Below are 16,504 nucleotides of genomic sequence, written 5' to 3' on the forward strand. Positions count from 1 at the left end.
ACGGCTATCACTTAAAATTGAAGGAGAGATAAAGAGCTTCTCAGAAAAGAATAAGCTTAAGGAATTCATTACCACCAAGCCAGAATTGCAGGAAATGTTAAAAGGGCTTTTTAAAACAGAAGAATGGGAAACACAAGCTAACCCAGGAAGATCAGAAATACAAATAACAAAATGGCAATAAATATGCACCTATCAATAATCACTTCAAATGTGAATGGATTAAATACTCCAATCAAAAAACATAGAGTGGCAGAGTGGATAAGAAAACAGAACCCATGCATATGCTGTTTACAAGAGACTCATCTCAGATCAAAAGTCACACACAGACTGAAAGTAAAGGGATTGAATAAGATACTTCACACAACTGGAAATGAGAAAAAAGCGGGAGTAGCAATACTTATTTCAGACAAAATAGACTTTAAAATGAAGACTACAATAAAAGACAAAGAAGGACACCACATAATAAAAGGATCAATTCAACAAGAGGACATAACCCTAGTAAACATCTATGCACCCAACATAGGAGCCCCTAAATATATAAAACAGATTTTGATAGACATAAATACAGAGATCAACAGTAACACTATCATTGTAGGGGACTTCAACACCCCCTTGTCACCAATGGACAGATCCTCCAATCAATATGGAAACAGAGGCCTTAAATGACACTGTAGACCAGCTGGATTTAATTGATATTTTTAGAGCATTTCACCCTAAAGCAACAGAATATACATTCTTCTCAAGTGCACATGGAACATTTTCCAGATAGACTACATGTTAGGACACAAAACAAGTCTCAATAAATTTAAGATTGAAATCATATCAAGCATCTTCTCTGACCACAATGCTATGAAACTAGAAATCAATTATAAAAAGAAATCCGGAAAGCACACAAATACATGGAGGCTGAATAGCATGCCACTAAATAGCGAGTGGGTCAAAACTGAGAACAAGGAAGAAATCAAAAGCTATCTCAACGCAAACGACAATGAAAACACAACAACTCAAAACCTTTGGGATGCAGCGAAAGCAGTCCTAAGAGGAAAATTTATAGCAATGCAGGCCTATCTAAAGAAATAACAATCTCATATCAACAGACTATCTTTACACCTAAGAGAACTGGAGAAAGAACAGCAAAACAAGCCCAAAGGGAGTACAAGGAAGGAAATAATAAAGACCAGAGCAGAAATAAATGAAATAGAGACCAAAAAACAATACAAAAGATCAATGAAACCAAGAGCTGGTTTTTTGAAAAGATAAACAAAATTGACAAACCCTTAGCCAGACTCACCAAGAAAAAGAGAGAGACAACCCAAATTAAATGAAAACCAAAAGAAATGAAAGAGGGGAAGTGACAACAGATCCCACAGAAATACAGGAAACTGTAAGAAAATACTATGAGCAACTATATGCCAACAAATTTGACAATCTGGAAGAAATGGATAAATTTCTAGAAGCATACAATCTACCAAGTCTGAAACAAAAGGAAACAGAAACTCTGAATAGACTGATTACTACCAAAGAAATTGAGTCAGTAATCAACAAGCTTCCAACAAACAAAAGTCCTGGACCAGATGGCTTCACAGGTGAATTTTACAAAACATTCAAAAAAGAATTAATACCTATTCTCCTCAAAGTATTCCAAAAAATATAGAAGGAGGGAAGGCTCCCAAGCACATTTTATGAGGCCACTATTACTCTGATCCCAAAATCAGACAATGATACTACAAAAAAAGAAAACTACAGGCCGCTATCCCTAATGAACATAGATGCAAAAATCCTCAACAAAATACTAGCAAACTGAATTCAGCATCACATTCAAAAGATTACACCACGATCAAGTGGGATTCATTCCTGGTATGCAAGGTTGGTTCAATATCTGCAAATCAATTAACGTAATACATCATATTAATAAATTGAAAAATAAAAATCACATGACCATATCAATAGATGCAGAGAAAGTATTCAACAAAATCCAGCAGCCATTTGTGATAAAAACTCGTAGCAAAGTGGAAATAGTGGGATCATATCTCAACATAATAAAGGTCATTTATGATAAGCCCACAGCAAACAACGTACTCAATGGGGAAAGGCTAAAAGCTTTCCCCTTAAAATCAGGAACACGACAAGCCTGTCCACTTTCACCACTTCTATTCAACATAGTTCTGGACGTTCTAGCCACAGCAATTAGACAAGAAAATAAAATAAAGTGCATCCAAATTGAAAAGGAGAAAGTAAAATTGTCATTATATGCAGATGACATGATACTATATAGAGAGAATCCCAAAGACTCCTCCAAAAAACTGTTAGAACTGATAAATGAACTTAGTAAGGTAGCAGGATACAAAATTAATATTCAGAAATCAGTTGCATTTGTATATAGCAATAATAAACTATCAGAAGAAGAAATCAGGAAATCAATCCCTTTTAGAATTGCTTCAAAAACAATAAAATATCTAGGAATAAATTTAATCAAAGAAGTAAAAGACCTGTACTCACAGACATCAAAACATACTACAAGGCTACAGCAATCAAAACAGTATAGTACTGGCATAAAAACAGGCACATAGATCAATGGAACAGAAGAGAGAGCCCAGAAATAAATCCATGTATATTCAGAGAGTTAGTCTATAACAATGGAAGCAAGAATTTACATTGAGGTAAAGATAATCTATTTAATAAATGGTGCTGGGAAAATTGGACTGACACATGCAAAAAAATGAAACTAGACCACCTCCTTACACCATACACAAGAACAAATTCAAAGTGAATTAAAGACTTAAATGTACGACCTGAAACCATAAAACTCCTAGAAGAAAATATAAGGAGTAAATTTGCAGACATTACTCTCAGCAATACTTTTACTGATAACATCCCTGCGGGCAAGGAAAGTAAAAGAAAAAATAAACATATGGAATTTCATCAAACTTAAAAGTTTTTTCACAACAGAGGAAACCATCAATAAAACAAAAAGGAAGCCTACTGAATGGGAGAAGATATCTGTCAACAATATATCTGATAATGGGTTAATATCTAAAATATATAAAACACTCATTCAACTCAACACCAAAAAGCAAACAACCCAATTAAAAAATGGGCAGAGGATATGAAGAGACATTTCTCTAAAGAGGCCATACAGATGGCCAACAGGCATATGAAAAAATTTTCAACCTCACTTATCATTAGGGAAATGCAAATAAAAACGACAGTGAGAGACCACCTTACCCCGGTCAGAATGGCTATCATCAATAAATCAACAAACAACAAGTGCTGGTGAGGCTGTGGAGAAAAGGGAACCCTGGTGCACTGTTGGTGGGATTACAGATTAGTGCAGCCACTATGGAAATCAGTATGGAGGTATCTCAAAAAACTAGAAATGGAACTACCTTATGACCCAGCAACTCCACTCTTAGAAATTTATCCTTAAAACCCAAGACACTAATTCGCGAAAATATATGCACCCCTATGTTTATTGCCGCGTTGTTTATAATAGCCAAGACTTAGAAACAATAGAAATGCCCATCGGTAGACGACTGGATTAAGAAACTGTGGTACATTTACACAATGAAGTATTACTCCACTATAAAGAAGAAGGAAATCGTACCATTTGCAATGATATGGATGGAATTAGAGAACATTATGCTAAGTGAAATAAGTCAGTCAGAGAAAGACAAATACCATATGATCTCAATAATATGTGGAATCTAAAGAACTGAATAAACGAGTAATGTAAACAGAAATAGTCTCAGAGACACAGAAGAACAACCGATGGCTGCTAGATGGGATGGGGGTGGAGATAACGGAGAAGGGGAAGGGATTAGACAACATAAATAGGTAACTACAATATTGCCACAGGGACATGAAAGACAGTTCGAGGAATATAATTAATAATGCTGTAAATATTTTGTAGGGTGTCAGATGGTCACATGTCTTGCTAGGGAGACCACCTCATGGATGGGGTAGAGGCTTGATCACTGCACTGTACACCTGAAGCTGATATTGTATAATATTGTATGTCAACTATAATTGAATATATATATATATATATATATATATATATATATAGTCACGGGATGTGGAGTATAGTGTGGGAGTGGAGTCAAGGGAATTGTAATAGATATGTATGATATGGTGGGGGGAAGTGGGGTGGGGGAGGGGGGTTGTCACTTTGAGGGGTAAAAAGTATAACTATTGACTGTGTTGTACAGCTGTAACTAATTTTTTAAAAAATGTTTATTTCACAATAAAAGTAAATAAATAAATAAAAGTCATGACCCAGCAATTCCACTCTTAGGTATCTATCCAGAGAAATCCAAAACACTAATAGGAAAAAATTTATACACCCCTATGTTTATTACAGCATTATTCACAATTGCCAAGCCATGGAAACAACCAAAATACCCATCAGTAGATGACTGGATAAAGAAACTGTGGTACATTTATACAATGGAGTATTACTCGGCCATAAAGAAGAATGAAATCTTGCCATTCGCAATGATATGGATGGACCTAGAGAACATTATGCTAAGTGAAATAAGTCAGACAGAGAAAGACAAATACCATATGATCTCACTTATATGTGGGATATAAAGATCAGAATACACGAGCAAATTAAATAGAAATAGTCTCAGAGTTATAGAAGAAAAAATTAATGGTTGCTAGATGGGAGGGGGTGGGATGAGGAAGAAGGTAGGGAATTAGAAAGCACAAATTGGTAGTCATAATACTGCCATGGGGATACAAAAGACAGTTTAGAAAATATAATCAATAATGTTGTAAAGATTTTGTAAGGTGTCAGATGGGCACTTGTCTTATTAGGTAGACCACTTCATGGACGGTGTAGATGCCTGACCACTGCACTGTACACCTGAAGCTGAAGCTGAATAATATTGAATGTCAACTATAATTATATATATATATATATATATACATATATATGCATATATATACAATATTTGGTCACAGGATGTGGAGTGCAGCATAGGGAACAGAGTCAGTAAAATTGTAACAGCTATATACAATGTCAGAGGGGTAGTAGATTGGAGGAAGGGGTTATTTTGTGAGGGGTGCAAATGTCTAACTATTACATTGTTTTGTACAACTGAAACTAATAAAAAATTTCTAAAAGAAAAAAAGGAAATTGAGAAAAGTAGAAAAAAAAATAAGTCAAGAATCTCTTGATAGGAAGAATAAGGATGGACTTATCCTATAGATTATTATAACATAAAACCACATTAATTTTAAAATCCAGCCATTGCAGGATTAAACACATAGATGAAGAAATCAAAATAGAAACCTCAGAAACACTAAACTATATAATATTTTACGTATGACAAAGATGGCATTTCATATCTTGAGGGAAGAATGAATTATATATGATAGGAAATCTGACTAATGATTTAAAGAAAAAAAGACAATCCCTCATCTGACTTCTTACAACAAATTAAATTTTAAAATATTAAAAAATATAAATATAAATAGCATATCAAAATAACAGATATTTAATTATATATTCTAAATTATAAATTATATATTTAAACATTACATACTGTTTATAAATGCATAAAATATAACTTTTGTGATGCAAATTATATCTTTGTTAGGAGTTTTCTCCATATTCAATATGCCTCTTACATTTTTATTGTCATATTCCATTTTTTCCTCTCTGTGCTTCAGGCTTCACATCTTCTCCTGAGTCATCCAACAGTTCAATATCACGCCCCTTATTTTTATTTGCAATAGTCCTTTTTTGCTTTTTATTTGTAATAATTTGGAATAAGAGTCTAATGAGAAGAAGAACAAGAAAGAGTTGAGGGAGTAGATAAGAGATTCTTAGAGGATGAAACTTTTAATAACCTACACAGGGAACAGGCGATTGTTCAATGACACCAAGAGGTCCAATGCCTTTTGCTCTCATTGGTGACAGGCCCGTATTTCACCATGTAAATAAACGGGGGATATCAGAGTCTTTCTCAAAGGCCCTGGTGAAAGCCAGACATACTACATTCATAGCACTGTACTGATCTAATAGTGTAGTTTTCACATGAATGCTTTGTTCATTTTGAGGAATATATGAGTATGTTTAGAAATACTTAATAAATATGGAATTTTACACTAGTTTCTAAGCAATAAGGAAGATTTCTAGAAAGAAAATATCACTAGTTAATTTTCCTTTAAGCCAGGAGTAATGAAAATTGTGCCATTTTTATTCTCTCCTCATTTAGGAAACAGGCAAAGCGGGAATATTTAAGAGTTCACTAATTTAAGCACAAACAGCTTATATTTCCCCCCTCTTTAAATCCATAGAACTCCACTTTTCAAGTCACTAGCACTTAGATATTCTGAAGATAAAAGTAAAGTATAAGAAATTGGCAGCAGTAGACTCAAAAGATGAAATATGGATCTTATATAAATCCAGGGACATATGTCAATGTTTTCAAACACATGGGAAAATGTCTTACAGGCAGGCCAGGTGGGGTTCAATTACTTTTGAGAAATCGACTTCAATATAAGTTGCAAAGAGGTGGCCATTTACTGCCAGTCAGATCAAAGTATTACGGAATGTTTCCACATGTGCTTTAATGACTCAGTAGTCAAAGTAAAGCCGAGTCCTGTTCTCAAAAATTGCTCCTGGGGATGCTACATATTTAATTTGGTCCAGCTGAAAGCGCTACAGGATGTCGTCCTCAATTCAAATGACTATGTGGCTCTTAAAATGCTGTTTTTGCTCAATGTGAGGAACAGTTTTGATTGCAAATGTTTCAGTTAAAACACTTTCCTCTCTCAAAACAAACTCAGTTTCTTGGAATCTGGAGCAGCTAACAGGGGGAAGGTTGAGCTGCTGCTGGTTCCGGAGATAATGTCAAACAAACAGCAAGGCTGACTGAGGGCTGGGCCTGAAGAGCCCCCCACCGCTGAGTGAGGGGCAGTCTTGACACCGGCCCAATGATTTCTGAAGTAGTACATAACTGTCTAGTTTTGTGAGAGCTGCAGCCCTATTTTCTGGCTGAAAGACCATCATAAAAACTGTGACTAACAGCTATTATGCAGGTAAATGTGCAGTTAGTTGCATGTACATTAGATGGGAACTTTAATCTGTGCAAATGATAACTCAGAATACCCCTATTTTAAATTACGTTAATAAAATATAATGCCATGTATGGAAAACACTGCTGTGCTTGAGGTTCAAAAGTCAATGGCCCGCTAAATGCCACATGTTTACTGCAGTTCAAATTTATGTTTCCTACCTACAAGGTGTTCTGAAAAGAGCTATAGCAGAGATGAAATTTCCTATAAGCGGAATGTTTTCCAAGTTAAAAGGTTTGAAGTTTTAAAATGAAATGAGTCAGAATCTAGATTTTTACAAATACACTAAATTTGTTTGAAGTCTCTTTGAAAGTATAGTATATTTTAATAAGGAAAAAAGTCTACTTTGTGTGACATTTTACAAAAACTACATTATCCTAAAGGCAGCTTATTGTAAACAAGAATCACAGTGACCTCTAGTTCTTATTCTATACAATTACCTAAAATTTTTTATTTTACCTTCATGCATATTCTTTTTTTTTGGTTTATTAATTTTAATTAAATTTATTGGGTGACATTGGTTAGTGAAATTATATAGGTTTCAAGTGTACAATTCTATAATACATTGTCTATATACCGTATTGTGTGTTCACCACCCAGAGTCAGTTCTCCTTCCATCACCATTTATTTGATCCCCTTTTACCTCTTCTACCATCCCCCTCCCCCCTTACCCTCTGGTAACTACTAAAGACATGGAAACAACCAAAGTGTCCTACAATAGATTGAATAAAGAAGATGTGGTATACAGAGGGTGCCAAAAAATGTATATACCTTTGAAGAAAGGAAAAAACTATTAAAATTGTAATACTCAATATATACGGATAACAAAAGATGAATACAAGTCACGTTTGACTTCTGCAATTACAAGAGGTGCTCAAAGTGGTTACCATCAGACACTTGTGATTATGGCAAACTACTGCTTGAGCAATGTTGACCAAAGTGCCCACTTGTATATATTTTTTGGTACCCCAGGTATATACACAATGGAATACTACTCGGCCATAAGAAAAGATGAAATACTGGCATTTGAGACAATATGGATGGATCTTGAGATCATCATGCTAAGCAAAATAAGTCAGAAAAAGTCAAGAACCATATGACTTCACGCATGTGTGAAACAAACAAACAAGACAAAGAAACAAAAACCCACAGACAAATATATTTTCTAATTGGTCTAGTTAAGTCTTATTAAGAATTTAAAATTGCTTTCAAAGATGACAGACAATATGCAAGATAATCTATAAAAGTTACAAATACCTGCATGTATAAAACTTTCAAACTATCATATGTTAATAACCTAAAGTGGGTTAAATAAATCCTGTTTATAGGCATCAGTGCTTGAAAAAGCTAGATAATTCTGGACCCCTTCCCTGAAATGCAAGGCTTAAATACCTCAAAAGCATTAATCTTTACTCATAAGCATCAATGGTCTGATTTAGTAAGAGAAGAAATGGACCCACGATCCTAATAAAGAATTGCTAATTGGTTGCTACTTCTTGGTTTATAATCACTTTTGTAGGGCATAACTATGCATAATGAAAAAGTGATTGCACACTTGTGCTCACTTTTACATTCACAATATCAGGAAATAGTAGAGAATGCTCACATTGCTCTTTTATCCACCATCCAACCAACATCCAATACAAAACCCTAGCCATTATTAAGATAGTCATTTTTTATAACTTTTTTTCATTGTAGAATAAAAGGCATTGGCCTAATCAGGAAAGCAGAGTAAAATCTATGTTGAATTACTAAAAATTCCCAATGGAGTCACTCACTCCAAAAAATTTTCCCATTTAGGATCAACCTAAACAGCTGCGATTAGGATAAGTGGCATAATTTAGAGATCTCATTTTACTTATCTCAGAGATCTATATGCAAAGCCCACAAATCCCAAGAAGAAATAGCAAGTGCTAAAATAACTACATCAACAAGCCATTCTGATTCATACAGTGCAAACACAGTCTTGAAGTCACCATACCACTAACCCACTAAATAAGTGATTCTTAGCCAATGAGGATACTCCCTATCTCCAAACCCTCCTCCTCAAAACAAAAGCAAAAACAAAAACAAAAAAGCAAAAAAAACAAAGGTCATTTTACATATTCTTTCTGGTTTCTAGAACATTGTCACTTCCATACACACTAATGAAACACATGTATCTTTGTTAATGATGATTATGCAGTAATATTCCTACTACAGCACTGTTTGGTTAATACCGACCAATTCAGGGCACCTTTATTGATATGGTTCAGAATCACAACTATAGTCATATAAAGCCTGCTTCCTGTCCTAATACATACTCATCTGAGAGAAAAACAGAAAGGAGGATATAAATTTGATAAAAATCTATATAGCGGCAGCAATCCAGACATCATTTAATCTATGACTCACCACAGGCTCAAGCTGCATTATTTTAGTACAGTTGCTTTCCTAGAGACATAAATACCTTAGAAATAATGAAGACTCTGATATGCCCGTGTGTTTTATCTCACTGTCATTTGAAATTAAGTCAAATTTTAAATTTTTCATAAATGATTTTAAAAGTACATAAATTTTACAAGTAAATGCCATTTTCATCAGGTATAAACATTTTTTTTCTGTGTGTAGTCCTAAACTTGATATAACTGCAATATAATGCTTAACGTTCCATGTTCTAGCTTTAGGTGACTTAAAATTGTGTTTACATTTTCTGTCTGACTTATTTCGCATAGCATGATAATCTCAAGATCCATCCATGTTGTTGCAAGTGGCAGCATTTCATCTTTTCTTATGGCAGAGTAGTATTCCATTGTATATATGTACCACATCTTCTTTATCCAATCATCTACCGATTGGTTGTTTCCATGTCTTGGCCACTGCAAATAATGCTGCAATGAACATAGGGAGATACATATATCTTTATGGATAAGTATTTTCAGATTTTTGGGGTAGATACCCAGAAGAAGGATTGATGGGTCATATGGTAATTCTATTCTTAATGTTCTGAGGACCCTCCACACTGCCTCCCATATCAGCTGTACCAATTTACATTCCCACCAGCAGTGTATGAGGGTTACTTTTTCTCCACAGCCTTTCCAACATTTGTTATTACTTGTCTTGTTGATAATAGCCATTATAACAGACAGAAATAATTGAGAACCACATGACTTCACTCATATGTAGGATATAAAACTGAAAGCAACAAAGGAACACTACAAACAAACAAACAAAAACTCACAGACACAGACAATAGTTTAGTGCTTACCAGAGGGTAGGGGTGGAGGGAAGGAGATAAAAGAGGGTAAAGGGGATCAAATATATGGTGCTAGAAGGACACATTAAAATATAGTATAAATTATTAGTTGTTCTAAAATAATATGCAATAGTGGATCAGAGAAACATCATTTAAAAATAACATATACTTGTATATAATATTTAATAAGAATAAAATGCTATAGGATGTGAGTCTTTATTAGTAGTACTATTAAATGCACAGGTTATATCTGAAAAATAAAATGGCCCAAAATAAAAATTTCACCTGTATTACTGAAATTTTATAACTGCATGTTCCTTTGTCAGCTGGACATTCAAAATGCTAAGATATTTATATAAAGTAGTATGGTAACGTTGGGCTGCATTACCTACACACACACACACAGAGACACACTTTTTTTGGATTGTATTTGAATTACCTTGGAATAATTCAACTATGTAATTTTCTTATCACTCAAACAATTGTACATCTTAGATAACAGCTTTGGAATGTCTGAATTTATCAAGAAAATAAACCATTTTTCTGCTTAGTGAACTCATACCAAGTATTATATATAGCATGCCTGTATGGTGCTCAACTTCTGGGCATACAATTAGATATTTCCTCCAAGACACTTCCCTCCCAGAAAGAAATACACTGCAGGGATAATCCTACATCGAGTGAAAAACTAATATTTAACAGATGGTTGAGAGACCCAAAAGACATATTTTTCCCAAACTACCTTCATTTGCCTTCTATGCTGCCCTCTAACAACCATAATACATACATTCATCATCTGATAAATATGCATTGTGTATTTAAAATGGAAGCAAACGAAAGTAGTGGTGATTGTTAGCCCCAGTAACTAAGATGATTGGATTTTAACGTCCATGTACAAAAAAGGAGGTAAGACCCTAGGCTCTGTAAAAAGCAAGATGGAACTGAGACTGAGAGGAATCCAGCACCTTCAGTGAAAGGATCTGCAAGAAAAAGTCTGCCCACCAGTACAGAAGGTTAAGGAGGAAGCTCCCTCTGCTTGAGCTCTGCATTTCACGAAGGTTTAAGTTTAAATTTTTCACAACCCACATGGGCAAGAAATCCCAAAACTGAGAAATAAACCATAAACATTGCTTCTACAATGGTGATATCCCAGGGGGCCTGGCAAAAGCAAAGACAAAGCTACTTTGGAGGAATGCTTCTATAACCCAGGCATGGGGTGGGGGCCAGAAAGGACAAAGTCCCACTAGACATTAGTTTACAATCCCAAGTTACAAAATACCATAGGAAATAATCACCATCAGAGCGAGAGAGAGTTAGCAATAACACACAACAGGAAGATTAAAACTCAATAACTTAAGATAACAGACTAGCAATCAGAAAGAAAATTAAAAGTTATGTATATTTAAAATAATGAAGTCATAAAATAAAAAAGACCAAAATATTATGACAAAAGGGCATATTTGAAAAAAACATTAGAACTTTTAGAAATAAAAAATAGATATTGAAATTAGTGAAAGGCAGGGTAAACTTTTTTTTAAAAGGGTAAAGAGAAAATAGAAAAATAAGGCACAAAACAATATAGAGATATGAAGAAATAGACAATATTAAAGGTTAAAAGACAAGGAGAGTACAATTAGAAAGTCCAACACGTATCCAAAAGTAATCCCATAATGAAAGATTTCAAGGGAGAGGCGAGTCACTTCACAGCCATGCACCTACCCCACCTTTCTTCTGCCTACCACCACTGCAGCCTCTCCACCAGGCTCGAGGTTTCCCCTGTAGTAAACATTTCCAAAAAGGACAGTAGTCCTGTGGTTTGGCAGGCGAGCAGTGGAGGGGTTCCCCCGAGAGATGTTGGGCGAGTTGCAACGATTTGCCAGCAGTGCTATGGTGCTACCATAATACTTCCGTACAAAGGCCAAGCCTGAAGGATCACTGTTATTTTTGTCTCGAGGACATGGAACAAGCAACAACTCTCTCCAGGTAATGTGGGAAAGGCAAGAAATAAACTTCAAAGTTTCCCCCCAAAAATATCATTCTGCCACTGTCTCTGCTGACCCTAGCTCCAGCATACAACCACCCAATCAGCAGCCTTCAGGGTTCCCAGGGATGGCCCACAGATTTTATGTCAGTCACTCTAATCCATGCTTACTTCCTTTGCTGTGGTTACTGTAAGGCTGAGTTGGGGGAAAAGCTAGCCACCTGTGCTCCTTCACTGAAAACTGAAAACTTGCTATCTTTTCTTTCACATATTTTTTTATTTTGTTTGTTGCAGTGCATTTAAATGTAATTGTCACCCTGCTAAACATCCTTGTTCGTTTCAAAAGTGTGACTGTAGGTTTTTATGTTTTTTTCTCTGTAGAAAACACATCCTCTGAGAAGAGTAACTGTGCTTCTTCAATTGCAATCCTTACAGTACCTTCCTTTGCCTTAGCCATCTCAAAGGGACTGTGTTGAATGAGAGTGGGCAGTCCTATCTGAACAACACATCATGACTAAGCAATCCCTTACTACGATGTAGTACCCCTTACCAGGTTAGGAAATTCCCTTTGATATCTATTTTGCTAAGTTTTTATAATGAATTGTTGAATTTTATTAAATCTATATTCTGTATCTATAGAGACGATGTTGTTTCATCCTTTATGTGTTAATACGATGAATAACATTATTAGATGTTTCCAATGTTAAAACAACCTTACATTCCTAAAATAACTCAACTTAGTCAAGACATTATGAATATTGTGAATTGTTGGTTTCATTTGCTAATAACCTGTTTACAGATTTCATATCCATATTCATGAGTAAGTTCTAATTTTTCTTTCTTACACAGTCCTTATTTAGTATGGGTAGCCAGGTTATATCTGCCACATAATGAGTTGGGAAATTTGTGAAAGATTAGATTTATCAGATCTTACAGTGTTTGGCAGATTACCTGGGCCTTGTGTTTGCAGTAAGAGTTTCTACATTAAGTGATTCAACTTTTTTAAATGGCTATAGGACCATTGATGTTTTTTTTTTTATTCAGCTTTTGGTCATATTTTTCTAGCAATTTGTCCATTTCACCTAAGTTTTCAAATTTGCTAGCATTTATAGTTATGTCTCCGATTTATTGCTTATTTGCACCCTCTCATTTTCTTCATCAGTCTTGCCAGAGGTTTGTAAATTTTATTCTTTTCAAAAACACAATATATGGCTTTTGGCTACTATATCTTTTTTTCCTATTTGATCCTCCTTTCATATTTATCTTTTTCCTTCATTCTTTGAGCTTAGCCTGTTCTTTACTAACATCTTAAGTGAGCGACTTGAATCATTTATTTCACTTTTTCTTATTTACTATACATATGTGAAGTTATAAATTTGTCCCTCTATTGCTTTAGTTGTATAACACAAATTTTGATATATAGCACTATAATTACTACTTGGTTTTATGTCTATTATTTCTTCTTCCATGCATGAGCAACTAAGAGATATTTTTAAATATGAAAATATAATTGTTTTACAACTTAATTGCACTATGATAAGATAATGTGGTCTATAAGATATCAGTCCATTGATATTTATTGATACATTTTAATAGTCTAATATGAGGCTGATTCACATATATTTTCTAAAAATCAACATACATTTTTCAATTTGGAGTATAACTATTGTTTGCTTAATTGATAAACTATTAAAAATGTTATTTGCTGACATATTCCTTTATAGGTACATTTGAAGCTATACTATTAGCAACTTACAAGTTAAAAAAAAGCTGTATTTTCCTGCTGAGCTCACCCTTGTATTACTATGTAGTGAATTTATTCATTTCTAGTAATACTTTTTACCTTAAAATCTATTTTAGCCAATATTCACAGAGGTATATCAGTTGTCTTGTGGTTGGTATTTGTGTGGTATGTTTTTCCATCCTTTTAACTTCAAGATTCTGTATCTTTTTGAGTTAGATATGATTCTCATAACATAATTTAGTTGGGTGAGTTTTTAACTCAAATCTTATTCTGTCTTTTAACTTGAAAGATTAGTCCATTTACGTAAATTGTGGTACACATATACATTTAAGATGTACAATGTAATGATTTGATCTACATATGTGAAATGATTACTATAATATCTTTACCTTTCTCCTGAACAATGCAGACTCTAAAATGCTCCAACTCAGGCCGGCCGAGTGGCGCGATGGTTGGGAGCTGGCTTGGGAAGCCAGAGGGCCCTGATTTGGATCCCACATGTGGGGGCCAGTAACACTGCCCTCCACAGCTAAGATGCTGAACAACAGCTCAACCTGGAGGTGGGTTGCCGTGAGTCACCTACGACGGCATAGGCTGCAGCCCCTGCTGCAGTGCCTTGTCATGGGCTGCCGTGTGTAACCAGCAGCCAGCGTGAGTGGCCCTCAAGCCGCTGTGAGCGGCCTTCCAGAAGCTGGCGACTGATCTGCCTCGCCCGGGAAAAGCGCAATGATGGTGCCAACTTGGGCCAGTGAAGCAACGTCCTCCACAACTAGACTGAAGAACAAACGACAGCAACTTGTTCTATTCCCCTTCCCTCAATTCCCCAGCACTGTTCCCATCCCCCCAATTCCCCAATTAAAAAAAAATCTTTAAAAAAAATAATAAAATGCTTGAACTCCAACCACACTCCTCCAAAAGTTTGCTAATATTTTCCAGTATTATAATTCTACTTGGATTTTAATCCCATAAATTAGACATTATTATCATGGCTTTATACCATATTGTCCTATACCCAAATATTTTTTTTACTCTCAGTAAAAATGGGAAGCTACTGCAGAGATTTGAAAAGGTGTTTGAGGCCCAAAGATGTATGGTCCTACTAACATCATCTCTCACCTGGATTACTGCAATGGCATCCTCAGAGGGCTCTCTGCTTCTGTCCTTGTCCCCTGTAGTCTATTCTCAATAGACATAATCTTTTCAAAATATTTGAGATCATTCACTTCCCTGCTCAAAACTTTTAATGGCTTCCATTTCACTCCGAGTAACAGATAAAATGCTTGCAATGCCCTTCAAAACTCTATTTGATCTGGGTTCCTCTTATCTCTGTGCTAATCTTCTTTGCATTCATTGTACCCCAGTCACACATATCTCCTTTCTGTTCCTTGAGTGTGCTGATGGCATGCACTTGTGTCCTGCACAATGGCTGTTCCCTCTATCTGGAATTCCCATCTCCCAGATATCTATCTGCATGTGTAACTCTGTCACCTCCATCAAGGTTTTGCTCAAAAGTCATTATCTCAACAAGGCCTGACTACCTTATTTGAAATTGTAATCCTGCTTCCTCTAGCATTCCCACTAGTCCATACTCTGTTCTAATTTTAATTCTTCCCACAACACTTATTACCTCTTTACACAGTCTATAATTTACTAATTTATTATTATCTATTGCCTGTCTCCCGCTGCGAGCATGCAAACTCTACAAAGACAAGGATCTTTGTTTTGTTCCCTGATATCTCAAGTGTCTGTCATACAATAAGCATTCAATAAATATGTGTTAAATGAATGAATGTGAATAATTTCATGGCAATAGACCGTGAACAGAAATGATGCGTACAACATCCTGATTATTTCATTAAATACAAAACCATGTGCCTTGGTCTCTCCTTTCTTCTAGGCTGAAACAAGGACCTACAACTGGTGAGACAATTGTATTTATGTAAATAAATACAGTACTGTAAGACATGTCAACACAATATGATGGCTAGAACCTGAAACTGTATACAAAAGCCCTCTGATTTGCTTTGGGATTCCATTAAGGTCATATTCAAGGAGATAATCAGAGTGCTAGTTCTTTTCCATTTGCCCCTCCTTCACACTGCTTTGTGTTCCAGGATGCTGACCTTTATGGGTTATATCAACAAGGCCTCCTTGCCCTCTGGCTTCCAGGTAAGTTTGGCCAGTGGGACGCACCAGCAGGAGATCAGAGAACAGAAAAAAGAGAGAGAGTTTGTCCCCCTGCTTCCTCTCTATGAGCCTGAATTCATCTACCTCTGACTAAACACCCTGTCAGGGAAACCCACAGGCATAGTCACAGTTCTCCTTTGGTTCTATAACGACTTCTCCCCCTTTCCCTTTCAGGCCTAGGGATGGCAATGGTTTCTTGCTGTTACCAACACTGAGTACCTGACCATCCCTTGTTATTTCCCTTCAATCTGCCTCCCATCTATAAATAGTC

General features: G+C 35.5%; 1 protein-coding gene across 1 annotated transcript in view; it reads left to right on the top strand.

Moving 5' to 3' along the window:
- DDX53 (DEAD-box helicase 53) overlaps window positions 1-16,215 on the top strand; it is a gene marked incomplete at its 3' end in the record, with an annotated part of 89,066 nt that extends 72,851 nt beyond the window's left edge. The window contains exon 2 of the mRNA XM_019666141.1: window positions 16,161-16,215. Coding sequence (XP_019521686.1) covers window positions 16,161-16,215 — 55 coding nt within the window. The remainder of the gene's footprint in view (window positions 1-16,160) is intronic.
- Between the last annotated feature and the right edge of the window lie 289 nt (window positions 16,216-16,504).

The sequence above is a fragment of the Hipposideros armiger genome, unplaced genomic scaffold, assembly GCF_001890085.2.
Source record: "Hipposideros armiger isolate ML-2016 unplaced genomic scaffold, ASM189008v1 scaffold_13, whole genome shotgun sequence".
Lineage (NCBI taxonomy): Eukaryota > Metazoa > Chordata > Mammalia > Chiroptera > Hipposideridae > Hipposideros > Hipposideros armiger.